Source organism: Giraffa tippelskirchi, chromosome 7 (genome assembly GCF_054371585.1).
Source record: "Giraffa tippelskirchi isolate mGirTip1 chromosome 7, T2T-mGirTip1v1.2.pri, whole genome shotgun sequence".
In the NCBI taxonomy this organism is placed as follows: Eukaryota; Metazoa; Chordata; class Mammalia; order Artiodactyla; family Giraffidae; genus Giraffa; species Giraffa tippelskirchi.
Genome location: NC_137281.1, coordinates 42237293 through 42258557, shown reverse-complemented (window position 1 = coordinate 42258557; position 21265 = coordinate 42237293). Strand labels below are relative to the sequence as shown.

The following is a 21265-nucleotide window of genomic DNA, read 5'->3' as shown; positions in this document are numbered from 1 at the left end:
GCTGGGGTGGGCTAGCACTCCCCTAGGGGTGTGGTAGGGCTGGGAGGGGGTTGCCAGATCAGCCAGTTCCGCTGGGGAAGGGTTTTCTGAGCACCCAGAGGGCCAGGTCCTGCAGTCATAATTCGAGGTCCTAGCGCCCTCTCTCCAGTCTCCTCTAGCTGAGGAACGTGGACCCCTGCCCATCAGTATTTGACAGGAAGACCCCAGTCCTGTCTTGGTTGCAGGGAAAGGAGAAGATGGTGTGTGAGGGTATCTCAGAGGGCTTCCTGGAGGAGGAGGCCCTCTTGGATCTTGCTGGCTGTGAGGACGCTCCCTGGCATGGCTGCCTGATCTTGCCCCTGGAAGGCAGAGGGAGGTACTTTGATGGAGTCCACTTTGCCCCCACCTTCTCTCTGGAGCCTTGAAAAGAAGGAGGGCTGGAAGGGGTTGGCATTTGGAGATGTTCTGGGCTCTGTGGATGTCAGTACTGTGACGGAGGTGGGCAGGACCCTGGATGGCCTGTATTCAAATCCTGGCTCTCTTTTACTCTTTTACTGTGTGACCTCAGGCAAGTAACTGAATCTCTCTGTGCCTCAGTTGCCACATCCATGAAAGAGACACAGGAGTCTCACCTACAGGGCAGGCATGCGGATTCAGAGAGCACTGGGCACACACTGGGCACCCAGTAGATTCTGTGATGGTCTGTCCCGCTCAATCACAGGCCCTGGGGATGCAGGGAGCTCGGAGCCCACCAGGGCCGCTTGCGGGGAGCAGCTTGATTCCCCAGCTGTCAATTTCTGCCTAGGCATATCCCTGGGTACCCTAACTCCTCTTGCACAGGAGTCTCTGGAGGGTACTGGAGAAGATGTGGGGAGCACCCTGCCTCCTGCAGCCTTGGGGCCTCTGCTGCTCCGGTCAGTCAGGGACCTGGTGGCTGACGTATGAGACCAAGGTTGGGGTAGGGAGGGTTCCCCAGAGGAGGTCTCAGCCAGGACTGGTTGCATCTCAGGGGCCTATTCCCACCTCTGAACCAACTTCTCCTGACTTGGATCCTCCAGGGGCCATGAGGGCTTTCCAGACACAGCACATTGGGGCAGGAGGCTTAGCACGGCCCTTGAGACTCTTGGTTGCAAGTGCTGGTAGCTCACTCTGGCTTCAGCCGTGGCGGGGCATTGATTGTCCCTTGTGAATAAATATCTTGGGGTTGCTTGAGCCTCTGACAGAGCTGGATCTGGGGGCCCCAGGGCTATATTCAGGGCTCTGTCTCTCTCCACTTCTCCATGTGGGCTTCCTTGTCACGTGGGCTGTCACTGTGATGGCTCCCTTGGCCGCCAGCTCCAGGCCACTGGCAAAGAGAGCGTCCTTCCCTCGTGGGCCAGCAGACGTCCCAATGAGGACTCTCGCTGGTTTTGGTCCCATGTCCATCCCAGGTGGTGCTAGTGGTAAAGAACCCACCTGCCAATGCAGGAGATGGAAGAGACACAGGTTTGATCCCTGGGTCGGGAAGATCCCCTGGAGGAAGGCATGGCAACGCCTTGCCTGGAGTATGCTTGCCTGGAGAATCCCATGGACAGAGCAGCCTAGAGCAGTCCATGGGGTTACACAGAGTCAGATACGACTGAAACAGCTTAGCTCGCATGCACACAGCATCCTTAAACCCGTCGCTGGGGCTTGGGAGAGACTGTGCTGATGAGCCAGACCTGGGTCACGTGGCCCCTGAACTGGGGGCTGGGGGAGGGGGAGAGGACCGCACCTAGCAGAAGCAGGAAACACCCTCCCACTGGACCCCTGGGGGGTCCCCCTCCTTTGTGAGAAGGGGCTGCTCCCCACCAGCATTGCTGTGAGGTGGGAGTGACAGTGAGGGAAGCCTGGGATTCGAGTCCCTCCAGGTAACAGGGCCTCGAGGTCTCTGCTCTGGGTGTCAGTGGAGTTCACACAGGCCCCAGGGGGTGGGGGGGAGGGAGTGTGGGGGGAGGGGGAGGGGGCGGGCCTGGCTTGACCTAAGGTCAGACCTACAGCCCGAGCAGCGCCCGGTGCTGGAAAAACCGCCCTGAGAGGAGATGAGCTTCCCGTCACAAGGCCTGCGCGAGCTGAGGTTGCAGAAACACTTGTTGGAGACTTGGCAGGAGTTCATCCAGGGGCTCAGAGGGGCCCCCGAGTTGCCAATTGAGCTGGCACTGGCAGAAGGGCCTTGAAACCTGCCCCGACAGAGAGGCCTCTGTGTCTCATTTTGGGAAGGAGCTGGCCTGTGGAGCCCCTGGAGGAGGGCATGGCAACCCACTCCAGTATTCATGCCTGGAGAATCCCACAGACAGAGGAGCCTGGTGGGCTACAGTCCATGGGGTCACAAAGAGTCAGACACAACTTAAGCGACTTAGCATGCACGCATGGCCTGTGGAGATTACCCATTGGTGCTGGCTTGTCTGCGGGAGGTAGTAGCACAGCCCTTCCTCCCAGCCTGGCCTTGCACTGCTCCGTTTATTCTAGAAGCTGGATGGGGTCCCTGGGTGGATGGAGTCCCCGTGCCCATGCTGCCCATTGTCCACCTCCTCGCCCGCCTGCCGTTGCCCAGGAGGTGGCCTAATTAGATCCCCAAGAGAAGTGTTTACCAGGCCTGAGTTTCCGAGGCCTCTTTCGGCTAATCCCTCTCTCTCCATGCCTGGCTCAGCCAGGCTTTGTGTGCCTGGAAGGGCAGGTTGGCATTGAGGGTGAAAGGCCCCGTGGTGTGTGTGTGTGTGTATGTGTATGAGTATGCGTGCACGCACATGTGGGTGGGGGTGCACTTGTGCACATCCTGGCCACCCACAGCCCTGTTCTGGGGCTGCGCCGGGGGATGGAGCAGCTGTGGGGAGTTGCCTTGGCCCCCTTGGAGTTTGGGTTTCTTAGCCTGGCAGTCCTGGTGCCCTGGGGTTGGCACCTGGCCACAGAGACAGGCAGTGTTGTGTATAGTTTTGGCAGCTGGTTCAGTCCCTGGGAGCAGCTGCTTCTGGAAGGAGCTCTGTAGGGAAGCCTTTCCCTGTTGACTGAAACCACGGGGCTGGGCCGAGGCATCCTGGTTTGGGAGCTGGCAGACCCGGGCTTGAGCTCCAGCCCTTCTGCCAACCAGCTCCAGCTGTGTGATTTTAGGCAAGCCACTCAACCTCTCTGGGTTCAGTTTTGCATCTGTAAAATGGCTGTAACACCTGGGCCTGACACGTTGTGAAGGTGAGAGGGGAGATGTGTATGCAGGCACCTGGTATGACAGTGTTACAGCTGTTTCACGTGTGCCCTGGAGTGGGGGCTTCTCAGAACAGGGACCTCATCTTGCTTTGTGACTCCTTCAGCACAGGCCTGGTTAGTACTCAAACATGCCTCTGCTGGAACAAAGACTAGTGAGTGTCGATTTAGAGGTAGCAAACTAGTGGGCTGTGCCACGCGAATTTTAGAAATTTTTTTTTTACTGAACTATAGTTGATTTACAGTGTTGTGCCAACCTCTGTTGTACAGCAGAGTGACTCAGTTATACACATGCAGACATTCTTTTTTAAAATATTCTTTTCTATTACGGTTTATCCCAGGAGATATAGTTCCCTTTGCTATACAGTAGGACCTTGTTGTTTATTCATTCTAAATATAATAGTTTGCATCTACTAACCCCAAACTCCCAATCCCTCCCTCCCCCTCCCCCTGCCTCCTTGGCAAACACAAATGTGTTCTCCATGTCTCTGAGTCTGTTTTGTAGATAGGTTCATTTGTGTCATATTTTAGATTCCACGTGTAAGTGACATCATATGGTATTTGTCTTCCTCTTTCTGACTTCACTCAGTATAATCATCTCTAGTTGCATCTGTGTTGCTGCAAATGATATTATTTCATTCTTTTTCATGGCTGAGTAGTATTCCATTGTATGTATGTACAGCATCTTTATTCATCTGTTGATGCGTATTTAGGTTGTTCCCATGTTTTGATTGTTTTGTTGTTCAGTCACTTTTGGCTATTGATACCACACAGATTTTAAAAATTAGCTATCAACATTTGAAGACCGGTATTTCATGTAGAAATCAGATTTGTAGCTTGTCCAGACACTTTGAACACTTTGGCAGCCCTGGCTCAACCCCCTCAGGGTTGCCTGTGTTAAAGAGGTGGTTGCCAAGGCTTGTGGACACCTGCCTGGGCCCAGGGGGAGCAGAGGGGCCAGGACCTCTGGCAAAGAGCCCCTTCTTCTGCCTCCAAGTATGTGGCTTTTCTGTTTTGTACCTAGGATTTGAGGAACAGGAGCTCCCAGATGGAATGTATCAGGTGGCTCCTGATTCAACGTGGCCCCAGGTTACTCAAGGCAGCTGATGCTCATTGGGGGTCTTCACTTAGACGCTGAGATTATGGGTGCCCTGATGTTCTGTCTTTGGAGTCTCTGGACTGACGTTCCTTTGCAGCTTCCACTAGTGGCCATTTGCACCCCTTGTGACTGCCCTGAGCCTTCTCGTGTCTTCCTGCCTCCCTGCCCTCTGCTACCTGCCTTGTCCTGGTTCCTGTCCCTGAGGCAGGCCTGGAGGATGTAGGGGGCCTGGACTCCCAGTTTACTTCCTTAACACAAGATTCCTGTTGAGAACGTGGCAGCCACCCCAGGATCCAATGGCTGCATCTAGGAATTGCACATTTTTGGGTAACTTTCTCTCCCTGGAGACTGGGAGCCCTAGGGGAGAGAAAGCCAGCCTGGCACACGGGAGATACAGTGGGCCTGGTGTGCCATAGGCATGATTAGCAAGCCTTTTGGGAATAAACTAACGGGTAAATATATGAATGGTGCTGGAGAAAGAGGGAGACCCTCTGGGCTGAGCATTGCAAGCCTGGGGTCTTCTCTCAACTTTGTCATTAAGGGTCCACTGTGTTCTTCTCTGTGGTTCAGTTTTCTTTTCTGTGAAGCGGTACTTGCTAGCTTGTCAATGAGTCCTTTGTAGAAAAATTCAGTCTTATGTGGAAACTTAACGTAATATTAATGCAAGGGGGATGCTCTGAGTGAAGCTGGTGTTCGGGTGTAAGACTCACTGAAAAGCTCCAATAATTGAGTGAGTGAGGTCTTTACACAAGAACTGTTGGAACAGAAGAAATCCTGCAGACAGACTTCACACGTGTGTCACCTGACTTAGGACAAAAGTGGCTCCACTGACACTTTTGAGGGAAGAATGTGGCTTCACTAAAGGCCAGTGGGGTAATCAGATACCCGTTCAGAAAAAGGAGCTTGACCCCCGCATCATACTGTACCCAAACATTCCATGAGATGGGACAGAGGCCCGCAGGTAGTCACACTGCTAGAGCAGTGCTTTCCAGGAGAAGTTTCTGGATGATAGAGGGGCTCCATATCTGCACTGGCCCATGTGATAACCACTAGCTGTGTGTGGCCGTTGAGCACTTAAAATGTGGCTGGTATGACTGAAGGACTGACTTTTTTTTTAACTTTAAAAATGTTTTGAATGTGATCATCATGCTATTGTGTTGTTGCTGTGCTTAGTCTTTCAGTTGTGTTTGACTCTTTGTGACCCTGTGGACTGTAGTCCACCAGGCTCCTCTGTCCATGGGGATTCTCCAGGCAAGAATGTTGGAGTGGGTTGCCATACCCTCCTCTCATGCTATTATTATGCTCAAAAAATTAAGTGTAATTTACTAACCTAGTCCCACCTTCAGTTCACATGTATTTATTTGGGCACTGCGTCTTCCTTGCTGCAGGGGCTTTCTCTAGTTGTGGCGAGCAGAATCTACTTTCTAGTTGCAGTGCGCAGGCTTCTCAGTGCAGTGGCTCCTCTTGCTGTGGAGCAGGGGTTCTAGGGCTCTCAGGCTCAGTAGTTGTGGTGCTTGGACTTAGTTGCTCTGTGGCATGTGGGATCTTCCCAGATTAGGCATCAAACCTGTGTCCCCTGCCTTGGCAGGTGGATTCTTAACCAGTGGACCACCAGGAAAGTCCCAGTTCCCATTTAGATTTCACCACTTGTTTCAAAACAACTTTTCATAGTTGCTCGTTTTTTAAAAATTTATTTATTGGGCTATGTCAGGTCTTAGTTGCAGCAGGTGGGATCTTGTTCCCTGACCAGGGAACAAACCTGGACCCCCTGCATTGGGAGTGTGCAGTCTTGGCCACTGGACCACCAGGAAAGTCTCTGTGGTTGCAGTTTTTTAAAATCAAGCTGTACTATATTGCAAGTCCACTATATTGCATTGGGTTTCTAAGACTTTTGGGCTTCTCTGGTGGCTTAGTCGATAAAGAATCTGTGTGCACTGTAGGAGATCCAGGTTCGATCCCTGGGTAGGGAAGATGCCCTGGAGAAGGGAATGGCAACCCACTCAGTATTCTTGCCTGGAGAATTCCATGGACAGAGGAGTCTGGCAGGTCCATGGGGTCACAAAGAGTCAGACACGACTGAGCAAGTAACACTTTTTTGTAAGATTTTAAAATTTATTTTATTGTGTAACATCCCCACTTTCTCTCATGTCACTGACTTGTTAGTAGTGGGTTATTTGTCCTGTAGGTCAGTAGTTTTCAAAGTGGGGAGCAGCAGCTTCAACATCTCCTGGGAACATGTGAGAAATGCCCATTTCTTCTCAGACTTCACCTAGTCCTGCTGAAACAGCACCGGGAATGCAGCCCAGCGATTTGTGTTTTAACACGTCCTCCGGGATCTCACCTTGGGTACCCCTGCTGTTGTGACTAGCCTGCTTCATAGATTTGGCTGATTGCGACCTCCTGTTGCCATTTACCTTCTCCAGTTAGCCTCTATATGCGACGGGATTTTTCATTTCATTAAAAAATTTATTTGTTTATTTTTGGCTGCACTGGGTCTTCGTTGCTGCACATGGGCTTTCTCTAGTTGGGTTGAGCAGGGGCTACTCTTTGTTGCAGTATGTGGGCTTCTCGTTGCAGAGCACAGGCTCTAGATGTGCCACTTCAGTAGTTGCAGCACGTGGGCTCAGCAGTTGTGTCTCCAGGGTTCTAGAGTACAGGCTCAGTCATTGCGGTTCATGGGCTTGGTTGCTCCGTGGCACAGGGAAACTTCCCAGACCAAGGACTGAACCCATGTCCCCTGCATTGGCAGGTGGATTCTTTACCAGTGGACCACCAGGGAAGTCCTAATTTCATTTTTAGTCAAATTTAATTTTTGACAGTGATGTGTGGCTAGTGGCTACTGTATTGGACAGCGCATTTCTAAGAAATACAGGAAACTAGCTTTAAGACCTTGGGGTGGGCCAGGCTTTAAACAAGACCTGAAAGGTAGGTTTGAGCTAAGGTCGATAGTCACACCCGGGTGTGAGTCCTGACCTCGCTCTCCGCTGATGCCCAGCCTTCCCAGTCCAGGTCAAATCTTGGCCTGCTTTGTGTCTCTGCAGAGCTGAGGACCCTGAGTGGCCATTCAGTTGGACCTGAATGCAGAGGCGGATGCTGGTGGTGCAGTGAGCAAGGACTGGCAGAGGAATCAGTGCAGGCCCCGTGTGCCCATGGAGCTGCCAGTCGAGGGGGTACCTCCCCAGCCCCACCTGCCAGGCTGGGAGAGGCCAGAGGCCTAGGCGCGCAGCCGTGGGTGTCGGCAGACAAATGCTCCCCAGGCCGTGGGGTTTCCTGCGTGGACTGCTGGGTGGGTGTGCCAAGGTGAAGGATGCCAGCCAAGGGGCGCTACTTCCTCAACGAGGGCGAGGAGGGCCCCGACCAGGATGCGCTCTACGAGAAGTACCGCCTCACCAGCCAGCATGGGCCACTCCTGCTCATGCTCCTGTTGGTGGCCATCGCTGCCTGCACCACTCTCATCATCATCGCCTTCAGCTATGGGGTGAGTGGGGGCAGCCCGTGGGTGCTGGGGGCTTCCCTGGGGTCCAGGTCTTGGCTCTGATGCTCTGTACTTGTGAGGCCTTGGGCATGTCATTATCTTCTTTAAGCCTGACATTCTGCATCTGTAAAGTGTTATGGAGCATATTTAGGCTGGAGGAAGACACATTGTTTTATTTTAATTTTTAGGTCTGGGGTGGTTTTAGATGGTACGTTAATTTGGGCAAATAAATGACCACCACTTTTCTCCACAGTGGACTTTGATTCTGTTGAAGGCCTGGGTCAGGGAGGGCCGGTGTGCCCCTGCTGCCACTTCTGGTACCAAGGCAGACATCATGAATCAATCCCAGCACTCGTGCTCAGGGAGCCTGGCCGTGGTCTCAGAGTCCTTCTCAGCACAACTGTCCAGGCAGACACTACAGCCATGACCTGTGTGTGGCTGTTGAGCACTTGAAATAGGGCTAATATGTCTAAAGAACTGAATTTTCAATTTTTTTTCATTTTCATTTATTTTTATGCTTTGGCTGCGGCATGTGGGGTCTTAGTGCCCCAACCAGGGATCGAACCTGCGCTCCCTGCAGTGGGAGTGCAGAGTCTTAGCCACTGGACAACCAGGGAAGTCCCTTAAATTTACTTTTAATTAGTGGAAATTTAGCCACAAGTGGCTAGTGGTTGCAGAATAGGACAGTAAAGTTCTAGGAGAAAACGTCAGAGACTAAAGGGTATTAATAGAGTGGTATGAATAAGGTAAGGTGACCAGCACCCAGTAGGTGCTCCATCAGTGCTGTCTGTATCTTTGTGGGTATAAACTCAAGGGACGTTTGTTTGGTCACTCGGCAGCTAGTTACAGAGTACCCGCTGTGGGCCTGCCCCCAGATCAGTCTCTGCTCGTCTTGCTTAGGGGCCCCTGGGGGAAGCCAGGTGCCGGCCAGCTGTGCATGTCTTCCTGTTACCCTCCTCCCCACAGGGCGCACTTCTGCAGCTTTCCTTCACTCCTCCCCTGTCTCAGATGCCCTTGGTCATCATTTCCTCATAAAGATCCTTTCCTTCTTTTAAGAGTTAGGAGCAGTGGCACCACCATCGCCCCACCACCACCCCCCGGAGGCTTTCCACAGCTTAGCTTCTGTGTGCTTATACCTGTGCCCTGCAGGCATGCACAGAGTCCCTGTGGGGGAGAGGGAGTGGGGAGTGAGAACATCCCAGGGCTGGGCTGGGGAGGGTGCTTAGGGCCACTGGGGAAAGGTGGTGGTGCAGGCACCCCCAGCCGAGGCAACAGTGCCAAGCCTGAGGTGACACAGAGCCTGATGTCTAGAGGGAGGAAGGGTACCGCCCACGAGGAGGGAGCCACTGATGACCTCGCTTAGGCAAGCTGGCCAGGCTAACCTGGCAGGCTTTCTGGAGGAAGTGACACCCTGCTGGATAGCCGTGGCATTTCGGTGCGCGTCTGCCCCGCCCAGGACCCCTCCAGACACCGGGCTGTCCTGGGGACGGCGTTCTTCACGCTTGCTGTGTTTGTGGTCCTCTACGCGCTGGTGTACATTGAGTGCCTCGACCGGTGGGGGCTCCAGGCTTCAGCGCTGCTCATCTGGGCCTGCCTTGTGACGCTGGGCTACGTGCTGGTGTTTGACTCGCCGAGGAAGGACACCTGTGCCTGGGAGCAGGTAAGAGGGCAGGGGACCCTGGCGCCCCTGGCGCCCCTGGGGGTTGGGTGCTCTTGGCAGCTCCTGCACTCCCTGGGCCTCAGGTCCATCTGGGAGGCTGGACAGCACTGGGTGTACCAGCCACGGGCCCTCCCCTCTCTCTGGGCTGTGGTTCTGTGACTGAGAATGGGCCCTGGGATTGTCTGGTTCTCTCAGCTCTGCACGGATGAGATGGGGATGAGGTGGGAGAAGGGCCCACCTGAATGTCTAGCCACCACGTTTCTGGAAATGACACATCTCCAATCAAACAGGCAAAGAGGCCTGAATTGGCTCAGGTGGCAGGAAAGGCCCGGGGTCAGTCTGGGGCTTCAGCAGGCTGGCCAGATCCTGTTTCCTTTCAGCTCTGCTTTCCTGTCATGCCATCCCCAGCTCAGGACACAGACGGCTGCAGCGCCTCCAGGCTGCCGTCCACCAGCCTGCCCCAGCCAGCTGAAATAGGGAGCCCGTTCTCAGCCAACTTGAGTCACGCTGGCTGGCCTGGGTCATGTGCCTAGCCCTGGATGGTCATTGTCATCAGGGACTGGCCCCAATCTGACCACTGGGGCTGGGGTCATGGGAGCCATGCATGGAAACATGGGGACAGGCACTGCTCCCCGAAGGGCGGGAGCAGGCAGGCCAGCTCTGAGAGTGGATGGGGTGGGTGGGCCTGTGCTGCTGGAGGGGGCAGGTGAACGGGCCCTGCCCAGCCTTCCAGTAGTTACCGTTTTTGCAGAGGAAGAGCTGGGGGCAGCCGGCACCAGGCAAGGGCTCCCTGGGCCCCGAGGGCAGTGGAGGCTCAGGCTGGGTAGGCTCGGCCTTGGCCCCAGGCTCTGAATCAGCTCCTAGGACGTGCTGCTGGCTGGGCAGGTTTTTGACTTTATCTTGTTCTCGCATGTGTCTGCTGCTGCTTCTCACCACACAAGGTGGGGGAAGGGGTCAGCCTGAGGGCAGAGGGCACCAGGACCCTGGGCTGGCCGCTGGAGACCCAGCGTTCGGGCTTCGGGGGCCCCATTAGCCGAGCGATGCTGGGTGGGCGTGGCAGGGCGGCCGCGCTCATGACATGCTGTGTGCAGGTGCCCTTCTTCCTGTTTGTGGTCTTCGTGGTGTACACGCTGCTGCCCTTCAGCACGTGGTGGGCCGTCATGGCTGGACTCGTCTCCAGCACCTCCCACCTCCTGGTGCTCGCCATTCTGGTGGGAGCCTTCACCAGCCCCAGTGTCCATGTGGGGCTGCAGGTGAGGGGTGCAGGGGTTTGGGCGCGGGGCCGGCTAAGCCTCGGGTGGGGCTGTGGTTCAGGCTGAGGGTAGATGAGGCTGGTGTGGGCGAGTTGGAGGCCTTGGAGACAGAGGTTTGCTGGCAGGCGGCCTCCAGGCCAGGCTTTATCCCAGTTGGCAGGTGCCCTGCCCTGCAGCCTTTGCTTTGCTGGCCTGGGGTACCCGAGGGTTCAGCCTCTCCCTCCAGCCCTGACCTTCGGGGTCCGTCCTGGGTCCAGTGTGCTGTGCTGGGTGAGACCCTGTTCAGAGGTTTCACCTCCTCACGTCGGAGCCCCACTGGACAGGGTTGGACACCCTGTCTTGTCTTCGTGTTGAGTGATTATGAATGGTCAGTGGGGATGGACAATTGTGTTTTCGGTTTGGGAGGTGAAGGCCAGAGCTCTGGGCAGCCAACCAGGCATCGTGCCTTCCGTGACTGTCCTTGGTGCTCCCCTGGGCTCTGTGAGGAGACATGCTCCTGTCTCTGTTTTAGTGGCTCTGGGTCCTGAGCCCTCCGCACCAGGGGATGCCTGGAGGATGCGGACACAGGCCTGAGTCCTGTCCTGCAGTCACAGTGACTCACTTGGGGGCCAGCCCCTGTCCGGGCCTCAGTTTCCCTGCCTGCACCCCCTGGGAGGCCAGGGATCGGGCAGAGGGTCCCAGCACCAGCCCGCCAAGGGGGCCGGTGTCCTGGGGGCATGGGCCAGGCCTGATGCCGAGCCTGCTGTGGCCCACCCACAGCTGCTGGCCATTGTGGTGGTCTTCCTATGCGGGAACCTCATGGGTGCCTTCCACAAGCACCACATGCAGGATGCCTCCCACGACCTCTTCACCTACACCGTGAAGTGCATCCAGATTCGGCGTAAGCTGCGCATCGAGAAGCGCCAGCAGGTAGGGACCTGCCGCCCCCTGGAGCCTCTGCCCCTCGTCCCCCTGCCATTCCCCAGGCCCCACGCCCTGAGTCCTTTCTCTGACGATGTGCTTGGCGTGTACATGGGGCACCTGACCGGACGCCTGTGCCGGCATCCCCTGGGGGGCTGCCGGGCCACGGGAGGTGTGTGCCCGCGGGTTGGCAGAGGACGTGCACCAGCTGCCGGGGGGGAGCACAGGGCGCAGAGAGGACGGAGGCCTGATGCCGCCCCGCTCGTGCCCGCGCACCAGGAGAACCTGCTGCTGTCCGTGCTGCCTGCCCACATCTCCATGGGCATGAAGCTGGCCATCATCGAGCGGCTCAAGGAGCGCGGGGACCGCCGTTACCTGCCCGACAACAACTTCCACAACCTCTACGTCAAGAGGCACCAGAATGTCAGGTGGGTGGCCGGTGGGCCCGTGTGTCCCAGGGTCTCCCGGGGAGCCCTCTACCCTCCTACCTGGAGGCCCAGGCAGGCCCTAGCCCACACGATGACTGGGGGGAGGTAAATCCAGGCCCCTCCCTGGGCCTCAGTCTCCCCGCTTGCTCCCCCAGAGAGTGAGGTTGGATTACATGGGTACTGGAGGAAATCCTCTCCCCACTAAAATGGTCAAACTCTGTGCACGGTTGTGACTGCAGGGAAGGAAGGGGTCATTTGCAGGTGATTCTCCACGGGGCACAGGATTCCTCCAAAGGAGGCGAAGCCCCCCTCAGATGACTGGTAGTGGCCACCCAGCCCTAATACCTGATTTTGACAGACTTGAAGGGCCTGCAGAATCTTACTCGACGGTGCTGCCCTGAGTGACGTGTAGATGCGGGTGCCGTGAGCTCCTCTCCGGCCCTCTGCCTGTAGCTCAGCCTTACCCCCGAGGCTGCCCGCGGCCTCTGGGCTGCGGATAGTCCAGAACCACAGGCTCGGGAGCTGGGAGATCTGGTGCAAAATGCAGCTTTGGCTTCCCAGCGCATCTTCACCTCCCTGGGCCTCAGTTTGCTCACCTGCAGAATGGGTGTTCTACGAAGACAATGTGAGGATAAGAGGTGTGAAGGCGCTGGTTGTAGAACTTGGCTGGAGGGAGCGTCCAGTCACTTCTTTGTTGTTGTTGTTCAGTCGCTCAGTCACGTCCAACTCTTTGAGACTCCATGGACTTCAGCACACCAGGCTTCCCTGTCCTTCACTATCTTCCAGAGCTTGCTCAAACTCATGTCCATTGAGTCAGCAGTGCCGTCCAACCATCTCATCCTCTGTAGTCCCCTTCTCCTCCTGCCCTCAGTCTTTCCCAGCATCAGGGTCTTTTCCAATGAGTTAGCTCTTTGCATCAGGTGGCCAAAGTATTGGAGCTTCAGCTTCAGCATCAGTCCTTCCAATGACTAGTCAGGGTTGATTTCCTTTAGGATTGACTGGTTTGATCTCCTTGTTGTCCAAGGGACTCTTAAGAGTAGCTGCATCTTACCAAGGTTTTAGTTTCAAAGTCTGGTGAAATCATGTGTGAGGAGGGTGAGAAGTTCCCAGGGGCCCAAGAATCCGCCTGTGAGGGTACAGTTGAGTCATCTGTGGTGAGGGCTCTAAAGGGGCCAGGGACTCCAGAGGGCCTTGCAGATTGGGGCTTGCTCCATTTGGCTCTGGTGTGAAGCCTCTGGAACTTTAATTTGTCTTTATGACCAGGAGCTTCTCCCCATCCCTGTGGAGGTGGAGGGCTTGCAGGGGTAACTGAGTACAGGGCTGGCAGATATTCGGGGGCTTTTGGCTCTGACCCTTCTCTCACCCCACCCCCAGCATCCTCTACGCTGACATCGTGGGCTTCACACGGCTGGCCAGTGACTGCTCCCCCAAAGAGCTTGTGGTGGTGCTGAATGAGCTCTTCGGCAAGTTTGACCAGATCGCCAAGGTGAGCGCGCTGCCTCCATTCTTCCAACAGTGGAGTCAGGAACGCCTCCCGCTGCACCCACAGGGCGTCCTGTGTCCAGTGCTATGTGGGGACAGGCACAGGGAGGCCTGGGTTGAATTTCAGCATCCAGTCAGCAAATGCTTCCGAGTACTCCATGGTCGGAGTGGAGGCTGAGCCAGGATCCTGTCCCCCAGAGTGTGTCAGTACACGCTGGGGAAGGCACTGGGCTTCCTGAGCTCAGAGGAAGGCTGCCTGGAGGAGCAGGTGGCTCTGTCTCACTACACGAGGGCGACAGTCTCTGCCTCTCTTGGGAGCCTCACTGGGGAATGCCAGGTCTTACCCAGAATCTACCTTTTGACAGTATTCTGGGTGAAGAGCCTGCACATTAAAGTCTGAGAAACCTAAAAAGAAACCCGAAGAGGAAAAGGAACAGTGTTATGGGCAGAGGGAACCAAATGTGCAAAAGCCTAGAGTAGAAAGAGAGCTTTGTGTGCCCTACATGTGGAAAGCAGCTCCGTGTCAGTGGACAGAGTGTGTTCATGGGGGCGCTTGGTCACAGGGTCAGACATGCAGGGACTTGACAGCTGAGGTGAGGAGTGGGCCTTGACCAGAGGACCCCTGAGGACGCTTAGCAGGTGCCAAACCCGGAGGGCATTGGGCAAGGGGCGTCTCCAGGATACAGACAAGGCAGGAGGAGTCTGGAGACTGAACAGGGCTGAACCGGGACCTCACTGTTTTCTTTTCATGAGCAGCTCCCAGTGTGTGTGTTCCGGGGGAGAGGGTTGTGAAGGAGCCTCAGTTCTTCATTAATTTAGCACATGGTCTAAGATCAGCTGAGGGTCAGCCCTGGGCTCGCATGAGGCCTTAGGCTGCCCTCAGGTAGCTCCTGGCCTGCATGCTGCCTGGTTGGAAGAGAGGGACAGAGAGTGGGACTGGGGAGTGCCTATCCCAGCCTCAGATGGTCAGGAAGGCTTCCTGGAAGTGGTGGCCACTGAGTAGAGACTCAAGTGTAAGATTTAGGGCAGTGTCTCTCCATCCTGGCTACATGTTTGAATCACCTGGAAAGTTTAAATGAAACACCAATACCCATGCCCACATCCTTGGGAGTTTTTAAGAGCCTGCTGGGTGACTCCATGGGCAGAGAATCAGTGGTTTAGAGTTTGATGGGAGGCAAGTTCTGGCCCCACACTTAGGAAGAGCTGCTCATTCTTGGGAGAGATTGCCTTTCCAAGAGTGGGCAGTGCAGTGGGTGCTGTCTCAGGGGATGAGCTTCCCATCACAGGAAGTAATCAAGATACAATTGGAGACTACTGGCCAGGGGTGCTCTGGAGAACTGTCCTGGGTCCTGTTGAATGAGTGACTCTGAGGGCTTGTCTAGCTGGGAGCCTTTATTCAGGAGCTTCCTTCTTTCATGATTTTTCCCTGAACCAGCAGGCGGGTTTCCCAGAGGTTGGAGGCCACAGCTGGCTCTTTCCCTGCCACAAAGCCAAGGCCTTGCCCTTGCCTTCTTGGGCACAGCCCGCCCTCCGTGGCAGGCCCGTGAGGGAGCCCCACTGTACAGATGAGTAGAGGGAGGCTGCAGCAGGTGCCAGTCTTCAGGCCAGAGCGTCCAGTCCCTGGGCAGATTCAGCAGGCAGGGCTGGCTCCAGCTTCTTGTCCCCGCAGCCACCAGATCCCAGAACGGTAACCTCCTGGCGAGAGCTGGGGCCTGCTCTCAGGGGTTTCTGAGTTGCCTCTGGGCTCAGCCACTTCTGCCCCCAGCGCACTCACCTGGCTCCTCCCGTTGAAAGTGTCAGAGGCAGTGGGAGGAGCAGGCGGGGGAGTGTGGCCTCCTGACAGTGGGGCTGGATCCAGACTGGGATCCTGCGCCTGGCCTTGGAGGAGATAAGGGCGGCGGCGCCCTGAGCCATGCCTGGGTGTCCTGGCCCTCGCCAAGCTTCTGCTTTCTAGGAAAGCGATGTCCTCACCCAGCTCCTTAGGCCGCACAGAGCTCAGCGTGTGCCAGACGGGGCGGCCCGGCGGGAAGCGGCGGACACACACACACAGAGGGGTCCTTGGAGGGCGGGCTTAGGAAGGGGACTGCAGGTAGTGTACCCCAAGGGAGGGATGGTGCCTGGCCTGGTCATAGGCACTGGGTTACCCCCCAGGCCTGGGGGTCGTGCCAGGGAGTGGGCACTGGGTCTGGAGACGGAGGGTATTCTGGTTCTAGGAACCAGCCCTTTGAGACCCTGCAGGAGGGAGCCAGGGCAGGGCTTCCTGGTGGGGTCTCTGTAAATGAAGCATGCAGTTGAGGTGCAGCGTGCAGCCCAGGGGGCAGCTCCTCCTTCCTGTTCTTCCAGCCCCCACCCGTAGGCCTTGGTATGTGTGGCCCCCTTTGCTCAGGGCTTATGGGGGTCAAGTGGCTGCAGCACCATCTCGGATGGGACCTCAGACAGCCTGCCTGGCCTCCCCTTCCCCTCCAAGAGCATTCTCCTCCATGACTCTACCTTCTCTCCCCACGCCCATCTTTCCTCTCTGTTCTTTCCTCATCTTTCCTCTTTGCTCCACTCCCCAAACCCTGTGTCCCTGGCAGCTTAGCTGTCTCCTTGGTTACCTTTGACACCTACTGACCCTGAAGCTTATGGCTCCTGTTGCCTCTCTGTTCTCACCCCCTCCACTTCATCTGCACAGACTGCTGTGCTGTGTCTCCGATAGCTTCATGGCCTCAGGGCCTTTGCACAGCCTGCTTCCCAGTGCCCAGGGTGCTCTTCCTCCAACTCCCGACAGGGCTTGCTCCCTCGTCTCCTTTAGGACTTTTCTTGAAATTACTTTCACTGGGAGGCCTTCTCTGGCCTCCTGGAAGCTTTCTCTTCCTTCTCATTCTTCATTTTTTTCCCCTCATTTTTTTCGTTAGCACTTATCATCATGGGTGTCTATTGATTTTATTTATCTAGTTTAGTGTCCAGCCCTACCCCTGGCTACAGAGTTGTTTTCTGTTTTGCTCACTGCTGTGTCCCAGTGTCTGGGGCAGGGCAGGGGACTCATTAGAACCTCAAACAGTACATGGGTGAATGAAACCAGAGGTAGTGGCTCCCTAGAGGCACTCAGGTGGCCGCCCTTCATAACACTTGATTTCATCCTTGACACCTGCTTAGGGTTCCTCCTACAGAGCTCCTGTGTCCCCAGTCCTTTTGCCAGGCCCAGAAGCAGCTGCTGGTGTTTGGTGCCCTGGGGGAAAAGTCTTCTGGCTGGAAAAGAGCCTGGCTGACTCTGGAGGGTGTGGGGAGGTGGCTGACAGGCCTGCTCCCCAGCCCCTGGGCCATCTGTGGACCAGGCTTCTCCCTTGCCTTATAGGCCAATGAGTGCATGCGGATTAAGATCCTGGGTGACTGCTACTACTGTGTGTCCGGCTTGCCTGTGTCCCTGCCCAACCACGCTCGCAACTGTGTGAAGATGGGGCTGGACATGTGTGAGGCCATCAAGTAGGTAACACGGGCAGGTCCAGGGTCCGGGGGCTTATCCCCACGACGGACCCTTCCTGCTCCTCAAGGCATGGTGGGGAACACATTGTCCCCACTTTGCAGATGAGGAAACTGAGGCTGCAAGGGTGCAGGAGGCTTACCTGGACCACTCAGCAGTGTGTTTACATTCCTCCCTCTGGGCCCCACTGGGACTCTGAATAGCAGAGAGCCTCCGAAGCTCAGAGCTCAGGGCCATCATGAAGACGGGCGGGGGACTCTGTTTCTCTGGAGACTGAGCCTTTGCAGCGGCAGGGCAGCTGGCCAACATAGGGTCTGACACCAGGCCTCCATCTGCTTCCTGCTCCCCCTGTGAAGACCCTGGGAGTTGGGGAACTCGCCCTCAGCTGCAGGGTGACCCCCAGCCTCCCACGACTCATTTCCACCAACATTTAGCTCTCCACAAGGTTCTCTGGAGCCCAGGGCAGCTGTGGTCTGTGGTCAGGCGGGTGGTGAAGGGCCAGGCAGGCATGGCCACCCCAGCTAGTGTTAAGGACAGAGCAGGGTGCGGCTGGGCTGCCTGGCAAGTGCACAGCTCCTGTGCAAACTCAGCTCCAGCTTGTCTTCCTCCTGAAATCTCACCAGACAAATCACTGCCTGGGAGTCAGGGGTCCAGGTCACAGCCTGGCTGTGCGTCACTGCCTGAGTGATCTCAGGCTGGCGCTGCACTCTCGGGGGTCACTTCCCTCCCTGGAGAATGTGGATGTTGTGCAGGGCCCTCTGCTCCCTCTGGCTCTGACCCTAGCAGGCTTGGTCCGTCTCCAGCCTGTTGATGGACACACGGCACTGGCTGCTCCCTGGACCCTCTCCCACTTGTCAGAGGGACCCCAGAGGGCCCTGTTCATGTTAGGGATACCTTGTGCCCCAGGGAAGCTTAAGTTGGGGCTCCTTGTACTGAGTACTGTTGCAACACTCAGTGCTCCTGTTTCCTAGAGGTGGGGGTGTGTAAGGCCCCCCAAGGCTGTCCCTGTGTTCTTTGTTTCTGCTGGGTTTGGTGGTGCCCAGATCCTTCTGCAGACCCCAGCTGGGGCTGCCGGGCAGGGGGAACACCCAGTGATCGACTCTTAAGGCCTTCCCCACAAGCCATGGTGACCGGTGACAATTGCAATTCTTCCTCTTTTTAGTAGCCTTTGAACTTGGGGGTGACCACATCCATTTGCACACTCCTGGGGATGGGGGGCTCATCCCCTTTCAAGGAGGCAGCCCCTCAGGCTGAGAAGCTTCTCTCCTGTGAGCTGGGCCTGCCCTGTCCCCACATGCTCCTTATACCCTGTACAGGGACCTTGAGCTTGTCCTATGGTTTAGGGCCCTCAGGAGCCCTGGCTGAGGTGGGGTGACCGGCCTCTGCCCCAGGCAGGTGCGGGAGGCCACAGGCGTGGACATCAGCATGCGTGTGGGCATCCACTCGGGTAATGTGCTGTGTGGTGTCATCGGGCTGCGCAAGTGGCAGTACGACGTGTGGTCCCACGACGTGTCCCTGGCCAACAGGATGGAGGCGGCCGGAGTCCCTGGGTGAGGCTCAGCTGGACAGTGGATGGGTCAGAGGTCATGGGGCTGACTGTGGGCTGCTGTGGGGGAGGGTCAGCACAGGCTCAGAGAGGGAGTCCATGACCTTGAAGTACGGGGGGCGCTCGCCTGGGTTCCGGTCCGCTCGGCCCTGCCTGCTGTGCATCCCCGGGTGGGTACCCACCCTCTCTGGAGGCCCTGCTGCTGTCTGACTCCGGTCTCCCCCAGCCGGGTGCACATCACAGAGGCGACGCTGAAGCACCTGGACAAGGCATACGAGGTGGAGGATGGGCACGGGCAGCAGCGGGACCCTTACCTCAAAGAGATGAACATCCGCACCTACCTGGTCATCGACCCCCGGGTACGAGGCTCGGCTGTGGCAGGATGGGGGTGGGTGCCGTGCAGGAGCCAGGGTCCGCACCTGGGGGAAGGTGCCCGTGAGGGAGAGGCGGGAAGAGTGAGCGTCCCGTCACCAGGTATGTTTTAGGCCCCAGGTGACATCTTCTCTGGGCCTCAGTGTTCTTTTCTATGAAATGGGAACGGCAACAGTGCCTACCTCAGGAGGAGAGAAAGCCAGTCTGAGTGAAGCCCTCACCACGAACTGGGTGCGTTGTCAACGTTCTCAAACGAACTCTAGTGACATTCTAGTCACTGTTAGTTTGTTTTCCACGAGGTTGTCACTAATCTTCCAGGTTTTCAAGACACGTTTTAAAAACACGCCTTGGATGGGAGTCAGGGGAAGCAAGGGTTGGCCAAGGGGCCGCTAGGCAAGAGGAGTCTCCGTGTGTCTGACCCGCCGCGTCCGCCTGCCCCGCTGGCGCCTCTGTGTTCTCTGTGGGCCCCTCTTTCTTCAGGACCCCCGTGGCGGGGCAGGGTGGGAAGGTGCGGGGCTCCTTCCAGGCGCTCAGCCCTGGTCCTGCCCCTAGCCCACCCGCGCCTGCAGGGGCCCTTCTTTCCCGCCCGCGGGAGGCCAGCTCGTCTGGCCGTGCTCGGTGAGTCATCCTTGGGGCTTGCTCAAGAATGTCGGCCGGGGCCGGCTCTCTCGGCTCCCTCTCACTCTGGCCTTGGCTGTCCTCGGCGCTGACCCGGCTGCCAGTCTCCAGGGGGGCTGAGGGCCAGTCTCTGAACTTCTCCTCACTTCCTCGGGCTTCATCCTGCCGGCATTCCCAGGGCACCCTCGATGGACCAGCAACTCTGAGTTAGCGTCAGGGGGAACCCCGCCTGGGTACCCTGGGGCTGCGCCCGGCCCACCACGGGGGAGCCCACCCGGCCCCTCACCCGGCCCCTCACCCGGCCCCTCACCCTGACACTCTGGGCCCCGCCCACTCCCGAGCCCCGCCCACTTCTCGGACTACCACTCCTACCTCCTCCCCAGCCCTGTGCCAGCCTCCCGTCCCTCCATGCCAGGCTTTTTCCATGGCAGGACCCAGGTCACTGCTGCTCCTCTGCCCAGAGCCCTCTTCCCTCAGTCCCAAGTGCTCCTGTTTATCCTTTTTACTGTTTATTGTCAGTGTGAGCTCCCTGTGGGCAGGCTCGGGTGGGGGTGTCCCTCTTCTCTGGGCTGCAACCCTGGGTCCTCGAACAGCGCCTGGCATGGAGCTGGGGACCAGACAGCTGGTGAATGAATGAAGCAGAGCCCTTGAGCCCAAGGCGGTGGCAGGCGTGGCCCCATAACCCACCCCTCAGGGCTGCCGGGTCAGCAGGTACAGCCACGGACGCCCAGTCTGAGTCATGTTCCAGATGAACGAGGGAAGTTTTAGCAAGAGCGTCTCATGCAGGGTTAACTAGGCTTCCTGTAATTTACCTGGCAACCTACCTTCCCCCATCTTTGTTTAATTTTACTCATTCATGTAGTCGAAAATTCAGAAATGATGAGGGGCATGTTGTAGACAGTTTTCCACACATCCCTGTCTACAGCTGGCACGTCCCCTCTAGAGGGGACCAGCGTGCTGAGTGTGTTCCTTCCAGAGCTGTCTATGGGTAAGTAGATAGAAGAACTCTGCCCTCCTAGTAGCGCCCCCTCCTCCCGCCTCCCCACTACCAGTGCGAACCTTGTAGTGTAGCTCGGAGACCTTCCTTTCTGTGCGCAGAGACCACCTGCATCTCTTCTCATGACTGCAGTGCACAACACACAGCTGCCCGGGCTCCTCTCTCGTCGTGGACAGGAGACCCGTTCCCAGCTCTGGCTTCTGTGGGCTTACGTGTATGAGGTCCCCCCGCGGATAAGTGTCCAGAGGTGGCTGGAAGGGGGGCCTGTGAGTTCTCCCTGGGCCCTGATTGTGAACAGGTGCATTTTTACTCAGAATTGATGGATCTTCAGTACACATTGAACTTTTAGGGACAGTGTCTGGCTTCCCTGCCCTAAGAGAGAAAGTGAGAAAGTGCCAGTGACCTTGAACTTGAAGAGCTGAGTGCCATATAGGCAGGGTTGCTGACAGTGAAGGGGGAGGCAGAAAAATGTGACCATCGCCCACCCACCTGACTTCAGGGCAAGTCACTCACTGCAGGGCAACGCTCACTCTCTGGACCCTGGGACTTTCCTTACAAGGGCAGAACCCCGTGTCATTTCCTCTGGCCGGGCAGACAGACGTGGCTCAGGGGTTAAGAATGTTTCTATCCCAGAAGGAGGCAAGAAGCTTCCAGGAAAGTTGCTGCTTGTGGCTTAACAAGCATTTGTGGCTGTAGGTGCTGGTCCATGTGGGTGTTTGTGGAAACCCCTGCAGACCAGGACTCCTGGAGGGCAGGAGTGTTGGTGGGGGGGGCAGG

General features: G+C 56.8%; 1 protein-coding gene across 13 annotated transcripts in view; it reads left to right on the top strand.

Moving 5' to 3' along the window:
• Positions 1 to 21265, top strand: part of ADCY7 (adenylate cyclase 7) — a 61834-nt gene that overhangs the window by 26096 nt on the left and 14473 nt on the right. For all 13 annotated transcript variants that reach the window (XM_081513631.1, XM_081513624.1, XM_081513626.1 and 10 more), the window contains 9 exons: positions 7336 to 7772; positions 9226 to 9429; positions 10521 to 10682; positions 11442 to 11591; positions 11862 to 12010; positions 13385 to 13496; positions 16830 to 16957; positions 18347 to 18505; positions 18728 to 18860. In XM_081513631.1, the coding sequence (XP_081369757.1) occupies positions 7602 to 7772; positions 9226 to 9429; positions 10521 to 10682; positions 11442 to 11591; positions 11862 to 12010; positions 13385 to 13496; positions 16830 to 16957; positions 18347 to 18505; positions 18728 to 18860 (1368 nt within the window). In that variant the 5' untranslated portion in view covers positions 7336 to 7601. The remainder of the gene's footprint in view (positions 1 to 7335; positions 7773 to 9225; positions 9430 to 10520; positions 10683 to 11441; positions 11592 to 11861; positions 12011 to 13384; positions 13497 to 16829; positions 16958 to 18346; positions 18506 to 18727; positions 18861 to 21265) is intronic.